Raw genomic sequence first — 8,617 nt, forward strand, 5'->3', positions numbered from 1 at the left:
AAAAATATGAAAAATATTACAAAATATGAAAAAATATATATATATTTAAATATTTCTTAGTACGCCGAAATCATGAGTCGACAACCCCCCCCCCCCCGTACGCTCGACGATGGTTTCAATTTTTAAAACCAACGTGCAATCCAAGCGTACCGAAAAACCGTAAAAAAATCAACCATTTTGTCACTTGTCACAAAACTATCAGTTGACGGTTGGTCTAGATTACATTTTTTTAGAAAAAAATAGGGACGTTATTCAACCTATAAGTAAACTCGATCCAAAAATCATGTAATAAGAAAATAAAAAAAAAAAGTGCGGTTCTTAAATCGATAAAAAGATGCATATTAGTTAGTATTTATAGTTTAAACTGGATGGGTATCAGTTCGACAACCACAGCAATGGATCAAAAAGGCTGAAGTGAACGTACCATTAGGTGGTAACTCATTCCTTATCGTTGATAACAGGTGGCTAAATTCTCTAGAATTCATTGGGGGTAAGGAAATTCACTTTGTCATTGTCTCCTCTCTTGTTTAGCCGCTGAAGAATTTAAAGTAGAAATCAAAGAAGAAATTGTGCACACAGACCTTTTTAAGAATGTCTTCATTTTAACTTGATTTTTCAACACTTTTATTGTTTTTTTGCGCTAAACAGTGTCGAAATTTGGAACATTACAAAGTCAAACAGTAAGCATTTTTCTAATCCATATGTTGTTACCACCTTTTGATGCCATTGTAAGTTTTTGACAGCAGCCTGTCAGAGCGTTTTTATGTAATAGCCTTTGTATGAATCCTAAAAACTAGTGATAACTATATCATAACTGAAGCAAACTGAAGCGAGAAAGAGTTTCGTAATCCTTAATTTAATACCCCCATATTATTCTTAAAAAGACTTTTTCTGGTTTAAGAAAAACTAAAGTATTTTATTTTTTATTTTTTTATTATTATTATTTAATCCAGTTAGCGTTTTTGTCACTAGAGGACATTATTCATTAACGTGGTGTAATTTTTTTATCAATTTTACTCTCTTCTTTATTAGGATATCATGACGGAAAGAGTGTGCTATAGTGGCCTTCTATCTCGAGCTGATAAGGTGAAGGTGAAACTACGCTCTAACCACTGACATAAGACTCTCCTGTTAGACCTACTGATATATATACAATACATAGGCCTACTTGGCAAGCGATTGGTACACGCATTTACAAAAACGGTACTTTTTTCAAGTGCCAAAAGCCGCTATTTTTCCGAGCAACATTAGATTAAATGTGTTCCTTATTTTCAATAGAAGTTTTGGCATTTGGTATTTTTTATTTATAGCTTTAATACCGCAACGGTTATACTAAATCATTCTTTCTTAATTCTTAGTTAAGTAACACATGGATCATCGGCAACCAATTTCAGTCAAAAGCGTTTTGATCAAACACATTTCAATGTGCTTTTTTCTTTTTGATAACGTTCAAGTTTCTTTTTCCTTGTGCGCGTCAATAACAAGATAGGCTAGAAGAACGTACACTACTACACTTCTAGACTATTGGTTATACTGCTGTCATATTGATACTGTAATTGACCATGCGATATACGCTGACTCTTTTATTCTGATTATTGGACGAGAACGGCGATATTTTCCCAGCGTCTGTCTGCCCGAACAAAATACTTTTCAATTTTTGTGTTAAAGAGTGACGGCCACAGTCTAGAAGTAACATAAACCTCTTGAAAAGATTTGCTAAATGCGGAACAGGAATCGTTTAAGGACATGCGATTCATTTGTGAATGAAAAAAAATATTCAGTAAATAAATGAATGAATCACAGTATCATAATAATATTAAGCTAATACAATAATTTCGAAAAAAAAGATCCGAAGGGAGTATATCCTTCATTTTCTTTATTTCTTGTTGTCCGAGTCGAAATCGGAAAACATGTTATTATGCAGTGTCACGTAACATAAAAATATTGCGTATTTAGAAACGAATTTAGAATTTTCAAGAAAATGTATCAATTCCCTGCCGTGTTGGAGCCCGAAGCGAACCAATTCAAGGCCACTGAACAGAGAGGCGCCGTGATACGAGTCGTGGCTCTGAGCAGATTAGCAGAGAGGAGTTTATTATGATGGCGACGAAACGAGAAGCGTCAAAGAGGCGGTTCTTCTTCCGTGTGTCCAGGCGACCAAGGAGGACTCCTCAGTCCTCAAGGCTATAAAATGAAGCATTTAAAAAAAGCCTTTCAAGGGCGTAAATACTGGGGGGAAGAAAGAGCTATATATTAGGTTCGCAGTTCTTGCGTTGTAATAGTCAGTTGAAAATTAAAATCCGAGGGATAGAGAACACGAAGCGTACAGCGATTCACTGGAAATACTTAAAAGTAAGAGTGGTTTACATGTCCAATTGCGGATGCCCCATTTGAACGATCGCAAGTTCACTAACCTTCACGTTTTGTTCACGTGTTACAGTACGTACTGAACTTTGAGAGCATCTATCTTCTTGCTGGTTTGTTTTTGTTCCTAATAAAATTATTTTCTAGCGTTGAAACTTGAAACACAATCCACTAATCCAGTGCGTGTTCGCTGTCTAGCCTATTATTGAAGACATTTTAAAAATAAACTTTTAACTCTGGGTACGATGCTGAGTTTGTGTTAAAAGATATGGCGAACAGTGAATGTTTTCTAACAAAGAATGTTTGTTTTACATGTTTGGTTTGCCAATAGGGAATTACTGCCCTTTTTTCACTATACACCAAACTGTTGGAATACTAATGTATTTTATTTTTTATTGCAATTTTATTAGGTTTCAAAGGATTTCATCAAGTTAATATTTGTCCTCGGTTGTTTGACACAACTCTGTTGCTTTCGCCGAGGCATTTGGAAATTTTAAATCATGTTTGACGAAGTAAATGGACTGATGCGCCTCCGCGCTCTGGTTGACGGTACAAAATGTTTATCAGTTAGTTCATGAACTCTTCGTGTCCCCAACTAAACCAGGATGTTACTACGTTACAGAATCGACTTTGGAACACCCGATAAAAGAGGAGCTCCTTCTCTGCTTCCTTCGCGCGCGAAAATACAACGTAGATCGAGCCTTCAAATCTGTTAGAATTTGACTGTCTTTACCGACTGAATTCATTTTTAACTAATATTCCTTCTTGATTGACAGCTCAAGAATTATCTCAAAATGGTGAAGAACTATCCTGAACTTTTCACCAATTTGTCCGCATTCAAATTGCGTTTTCAGCTTAAGGAACAATTGCAACTCGTTTATAAATCCAGGGATAAGCAAGGCCGTCGTATCTTTATTTTCCGAGCAGGTATAAAAAAATCTTTACGTTTTCAATCACAAGTGTTACAAAATCTTGACTAACGTAGGGCGATGGAATCCGAAGGAATGCTCCCTAGATGACATATTCCGCTGTAACTTATTTTGCCTCCAACAGCTCGCTTCAAATCTTGACTCTCAGATAAACGGGATTGTGGCCATTGTTGATCTCGAAAACCTCGGTCTGCACCAAGCAAGGCACTTTACGCCGAGCTATGCCAAGAAAATTGCTGATTTATTAATAGTACGAATTTACTTGACTATTTGAGAAATTTGCAAATCAAGTGAGGAATCGCTGAATTCGACTTCGTGCAGAAACTACATGCTATGTAAAATTTGTCGTTTCTGAAGTCGAATTCTTGATGAGAAACGTACGAACTTGAAAAGCAGATTTGCAAATCTTTAGTTATTCATTTTTGTTTTTATAATTTGTTTTTATTGCAGGAAACATTCCCCATAAGCTTTCAAATTATCCATATTGTTAATCAAAATTGGATTGTTCACACCCTTATGTCCATTATTTGGCCTTTCCTGTCAGCTACAATCCAAAAACGGGTAATATCGGTTTTATTGCAATCTAAATCTTTTATTTACATTTTTTAAAAACATTTTCTTTAAATAAAGCTGCTATATCACGGATCTTGCTGGGCTTCTTTGCACGAATACGTAGACGTTGCGGATTTGCCAGAAGATTACGGCGGTTTTCGAGAGCGGCTGGATTGCTCAAAACTGCCTGACACTAAAGTCTCCATTGAAGAAACTTGCAATTTATTCAACTTGAACTGACACTGTGATTTAAATCTTCCATATATGTCAAATATCCTCCCCCCTTTTTTATTAAAAATGTAAACTGAATTGATGTAGGCAAATAAACGAATGGGTCGTGAAACTAAAAATAAGACAGCGTATACGCAGTTTCTTGTTGAAGACCACATATTATATTTGAAAAAGGCACGAGTTTTGATATTTCCTTCTATTAACAGCAGCATGTCTAAAGGTCAAGCGAAAGAGCATACACACGCAATATGTGTAGTGTACTCTATGTAGATCAACCCTCTCCAGAGATAGGCAGCCGGTTGCTCGAAATTATTTGGGTCAGTTATTGCCAAAGACCCGGACAGTTTTTTTCCCACAATACATTAACTGAAGATATCACTCGTAGTTCATTAGTCAATCGACAGCAGTCCTTATACTCCGACCTGCTACTGTCCGACAGTCAAACAGTTCAGAAAATCGTAAGTGAGAAAATATTGATGCTTTTTTATTTTGAAATAAGCGCGCTAAGTTAAAAAGTTAATTTTGAAATTTAATTTAGTAGTAAACTCTTTTTCATTTAATAAACTGCCAAAATTGTGTGACTTTATTACTCAATATCTTCCGCCAGCAGTAAATCCCACCCGCAAACATCGGTAGTCTGACTATATTCGTGCGTGCCTGCATTAAAAAAGTAAAACAACAATTTCCGTGTGATAGGTGATCGATCTGCAACTAATAACAAAAAATGAGCAGCATAAATGAATTTAAAATGGAAAACAACAGTGAGCTCTTACTCAAATTCGGCTCACTCATCAAGGGTAAATTCGTTTGCAATAAGTTGCTTCGTTTTCTTCACTAATTCTCTGCTTTCCACAGAATCCGACATTAATTTCCAGATACCCGATGAACTGATGCTGTGTTTTATTTACGCGCGCAAACGCGAAGTGCAACGCGCCATGAAGCTGGTAAAACATTCTAAATGATGACACTATATCCACCATTGAATTTAAAATTAAATATTTCATTTGTTAAAAAGTTAAAGAATTATTTGAGAGTGATGAAAAACTATCCGGAGCTTTTTACTGATTTGCGGGGTGAACGCGTGAAACACGTTTTAGATTTGGGCCATCTTCTGGCGTCTCCCATTCGCGATCAAAACGGATCCCGTGTCTTCATAATAAATGCCCGTAAATTTCATCAAGAATGTCTTCGTTTTAACTATGAAAGTTAAGAGAGTAACTTTACTTTGTAGGTAATTGGGATATTCGTCGTTGCAGTTTAGAGGACGTCTACAGTGCTGTTGTGTTCTGTTTTCAAAGGATGGTGTCTGAAATGGAAACTCAGTCAAAAGGAGTAGTGGGCATCATGGATTTCCAAGATTTCGCACTTCACCAAATAAGACACTTCACGCCATCTTTCGTTAAGAAAGTGGCCGATCTCATACAGGTACAGTAGATCCCCAGCCCTATACGTATAATACACCAAACATTTTAATGGGGAGAATATTCAAAATAATGTCTGTCAATAATATTTTAGGACGTGTTTCCCATTCGTTTGAAAGGAATTCATATCGTGAATGAACCTCGGATCATAAAGATTCTTGTGGCTATGATATGGCCTTTCTTATCAAACAAAATTCGTAATCGGGTTAGTTGTTTTTGTGTATGCACTTTTAGTTATCACCGTCACTGTTGTAGACTATGCATCTAATGTCGGTTATTTTATTTTATCCCGAAGCTGTTTTTTCATGGTTCGTGCTTCACAACATTGCATCATCACGTTGATCCCTCTTGTCTACCAAGCAATTACGACGGTTGTTTGGGACCGATGAGTTCTATGCATTTCTCCAGCGTATTCTTTGAAGAGGATTACTACTCCAATATATTCGAATGTTTCAATTAAAAATAAGCTTGCTGCTTAATACATTAAATTCTATTACAAAAGTAAAAATTAATATATTTGGTTAAAATCACGGATTTATAATCTAAATTTTTATGCTTGCCTTGATTGATGATTCCATATCTTTAATTGTTGCAAAAAAATTTTTGCTAAATAAATATAAATCTCAATTATTTTCAACCGATTTTCCGCTGTCTTTATGAATTCCGAGAAGAATATGCATAAAACTGAAAAATTCAGCAAATTCCTACTACAAAAAATTAATTTAAGTTATAATATACAGTTTAAAAAATTAAAACCTTTGGGGAGAGTAGTTAATTTAAAAAAAATCATTTTGCTGTCGCTGAACGACAGCTTATCAAAAACATGTGATAAAGTTGTATATTACATATTAGTTCATACCAACCAGGACTTAAATTGAACTCGTTTTTCGTTTGTAGTAGATTAAAAACTGCTGATACACAAATCAATGACGTCAATGAGCAAATGAGTTGCTAACCAACCGGCAAAACTATTTATCAATGTATGATGTGCGCAAGTGCCATACGCAATCTTACTTTTACATCTGCTCCGGCGATCCTAAGCGTCAAAAGTCAAATTCAATCAAATGTTTTACTTATATTAAATAACAAAATAGTAGCAGATAAGCCATAACATTGCGACGACGCAATCGTCCAATGTAGCGTAAATTCTGAACTGACCAGCATTAATAACTGCAAGGTATAAGAGAAAATTTTATTGTATATTCTCTCCTATGCCATACAGACAAGTTTTGCGATGAGGATTACAATGATGAGGCCAAAGTTCTTTTGTTATGCTTACTTCTTTTTTATGAACAAAGAAAAGAGAGGAGAAAGGAAGGAGAGCAACAGAACAGGTATGTGTTATTTCCTAGATCGAGAAGGTAGAGGATGAATGAAAAGAAGATTGGAAGAGCGCGGCAAATGGCCTGCGAAACACGCGCACGCACACACAAAATAATCGAAACGATAATGACACGTTGAAACTGGTTAATGCAAGAACTGGCAAAAAGAACGTATCATCAGTATTTTGCTTTTCCATCTTCTCGTTGAATAATTCCATTGGTTAGTAGCAAGGTGTCATTTAAGAGTGTTTTTTTTTAGCTCTCCTTATTTTATATAAAGGAAATTTTATTTTGCCTGTTTTGCTGTCAATTTGTCTTGCTCACAGAATATTACACCTCCTCTTTTTGATAGGCTCAGGAGGTTCCAGTGCTGCCAAGATGGCTTCGTCAAAGACGTTCTTCAACCCTTTCTGCGAGAGACATAATTCAACAACCATGTTACCTATTTGCGACTATGGAGAAACAGAATTTGCTCGACTTACCTGAGTGAGGGCAGAGCACTCCACGTATTTCACTGCTTTCAGTTCGCGAGCTAGCTTCTCTCCCTGGTCGATAGTGATCACTCTTTGCTTATTTTTTGCCAACTTCTCTACTGTTGCCGCGTCGTCTCGCAGATCGATCTGCGTTCCAACTAACAAGAAAGGTGTCTTCTGACAGTGGTGTGTAATTTCAGGAACCCACTACAAACAGAAGGCATTAGTTCACAGTTTTTTAATGATTGAGCTACTAATATTAACCTTTTCTTTGACATTTTCAAATGACGACGGTGAGACAACAGAAAAACACACCAAGAACACATCAGTCTGTGGATAACTAAGTGGTCTTAATCTGTCATAATCTTCTTGACCTGTTGTCATAAAATTAAGAAAATATTGTTAAGTAACAATGATAAAAAAATTATATAAATGAAGTTGAAAGGAATTCACACCTGCTGTATCAAACAACCCAAGAGTGTAAGGTTCACCTCCAATCATAACAGTGACAGCATAATTGTCAAATACCTAAAAAATGTCAAATAGCTGTTAGAAATAACATCTTGAGAGAGTATCACAAGATAGCTTACTGTTGGAACATATTCTGACGGGAACTTGTTGGTGGTATAAGAAATCAGAAGACAAGTTTTACCCACTGCACCATCCCCCACAACAACACACTTGATGGTCTGCATTGCTCCTTCCTGTCAGACTCTAAAATGAAAGGGAATAGATTACATTGATGAAATGGCTTACATAAAATTAGCAGATCACAACGAGATAAGCGGGCGAAACGAAACTATTCGACAGCCATTTTGATAGATAGGACGCTGGGCGAAAACACACACATAAAAGTGGAGTAAGACCTCGGTTTTAACCGGTCAATGAATAGAACCTCAAATCACTTTATTCACTTACGATCAATATCTTGAAATGTAGTATCAGCACAATTTGCTGAAAAATATTTAATATCCAAAAAAAGCGGTTGTGGAAGTGACACTTGGAGAATATCAAGGCGTGAACGTCCCTGGTGCAACGTTGCCACTTGTCAGAAAATATTTCAGGACGCCACCGCTTCAACCGCAAGCGACAAGCCACACAAAAAAACATGGGAAAAATGCGAGCGTGTGTGACCATCTGAGACCACCAATTTCATTAAATTGAATCGTTTATCGCCGTTTTCTTTTCCCTTACAACTTTTTGATCAAATATCAATTGTCTCGAATTTGTGGCTTCAAGCATTTTTACATCGTATTCGAAAGAGCAGGTATATTTGTTTTCGCTTTTCATTGTTTTAAAATTTCCTTTTTTTTTTAAAGAAATCA

General features: G+C 36.1%; 3 protein-coding genes across 10 annotated transcripts; 2 read left to right on the top strand and 1 right to left on the bottom strand.

The window, feature by feature from the left end:
* The first annotated feature begins 532 nt into the window (after positions 1-532).
* LOC124329496 (alpha-tocopherol transfer protein-like) lies at positions 533-4,190 on the top strand. Of its 5 annotated transcripts, none has more exons than XM_046788568.1 (8): positions 2,227-2,439; positions 2,512-2,604; positions 2,775-2,913; positions 2,987-3,075; positions 3,141-3,291; positions 3,350-3,543; positions 3,744-3,854; positions 3,924-4,190. In XM_046788568.1, exons 3-8 carry the CDS (start codon positions 2,865-2,867, stop codon positions 4,083-4,085), a joined length of 756 nt encoding a protein of 251 aa, XP_046644524.1. In that variant the 5' UTR covers positions 2,227-2,439; positions 2,512-2,604; positions 2,775-2,864; the 3' UTR covers positions 4,086-4,190. The 5 variants fall into 5 exon arrangements, with proteins under 5 accessions (XP_046644526.1, XP_046644524.1, XP_046644522.1 ...); XM_046788567.1 differs by lacking the exon at positions 2,512-2,604 and adding an exon at positions 2,441-2,477 and having other exon boundaries at positions 2,228-2,352; XM_046788570.1 differs by lacking the exons at positions 2,227-2,439; positions 2,512-2,604 and adding an exon at positions 533-680.
* Positions 4,191-4,306: 116 nt separating this feature from the next.
* LOC124329495 (alpha-tocopherol transfer protein-like) lies at positions 4,307-6,029 on the top strand. Of its 4 annotated transcripts, none has more exons than XM_046788562.1 (7): positions 4,307-4,538; positions 4,687-4,873; positions 4,932-5,020; positions 5,092-5,242; positions 5,308-5,501; positions 5,592-5,702; positions 5,793-6,029. In XM_046788562.1, exons 2-7 carry the CDS (start codon positions 4,801-4,803, stop codon positions 5,955-5,957), a joined length of 783 nt encoding a protein of 260 aa, XP_046644518.1. In that variant the 5' UTR covers positions 4,307-4,538; positions 4,687-4,800; the 3' UTR covers positions 5,958-6,029. The 4 variants fall into 4 exon arrangements, with proteins under 4 accessions (XP_046644518.1, XP_046644517.1, XP_046644520.1 ...); XM_046788561.1 differs by having other exon boundaries at positions 4,307-4,534; XM_046788564.1 differs by having other exon boundaries at positions 4,307-4,534; positions 4,773-4,873.
* Positions 6,030-6,675: 646 nt separating this feature from the next.
* Positions 6,676-8,354, bottom strand: LOC124329497 (cdc42 homolog). The gene is made up of 6 exons (XM_046788571.1): positions 8,211-8,354; positions 7,883-8,006; positions 7,748-7,820; positions 7,557-7,666; positions 7,302-7,499; positions 6,676-7,229 (listed from the first exon to the last, which is right to left on the bottom strand). Exons 2-6 carry the CDS (start codon positions 7,985-7,987, stop codon positions 7,140-7,142), a joined length of 576 nt encoding a protein of 191 aa, XP_046644527.1. The 5' UTR covers positions 7,988-8,006; positions 8,211-8,354; the 3' UTR covers positions 6,676-7,139.
* Between the last annotated feature and the right edge of the window lie 263 nt (positions 8,355-8,617).

The sequence above is a fragment of the Daphnia pulicaria genome, chromosome 3, assembly GCF_021234035.1.
Source record: "Daphnia pulicaria isolate SC F1-1A chromosome 3, SC_F0-13Bv2, whole genome shotgun sequence".
Lineage (NCBI taxonomy): Eukaryota > Metazoa > Arthropoda > Branchiopoda > Diplostraca > Daphniidae > Daphnia > Daphnia pulicaria.

Coding starts and splice junctions, on each gene's coding strand:
- LOC124329497 (XM_046788571.1), bottom strand. CDS start 7,987: ATGCAGACCATCAAGTGTGTTGTTGTGGGGGATGGTGCAGTGGGTAAA. Junction 7,667..7,747: donor TGGGTTGTTTGATACAGCAG/GTGTGAATTCCT, acceptor TTATGACAACAG/GTCAAGAAGATTATGACAGA. Junction 7,500..7,556: donor TTGAAAATGTCAAAGAAAAG/GTTAATATTAGT, acceptor TTCTGTTTGTAG/TGGGTTCCTGAAATTACACA.
- LOC124329495 (XM_046788562.1), top strand. CDS start 4,801: ATGAGCAGCATAAATGAATTTAAAATGGAAAACAACAGTGAGCTCTTA. Junction 5,021..5,091: donor TGCAACGCGCCATGAAGCTG/GTAAAACATTCT, acceptor TTTGTTAAAAAG/TTAAAGAATTATTTGAGAGT. Junction 5,502..5,591: donor AAGTGGCCGATCTCATACAG/GTACAGTAGATC, acceptor ATAATATTTTAG/GACGTGTTTCCCATTCGTTT.
- LOC124329496 (XM_046788570.1), top strand. CDS start 2,865: ATGTTTGACGAAGTAAATGGACTGATGCGCCTCCGCGCTCTGGTTGAC. Junction 3,076..3,140: donor TAGATCGAGCCTTCAAATCT/GTTAGAATTTGA, acceptor CTTGATTGACAG/CTCAAGAATTATCTCAAAAT. Junction 3,544..3,743: donor AAATTGCTGATTTATTAATA/GTACGAATTTAC, acceptor TTTTTATTGCAG/GAAACATTCCCCATAAGCTT.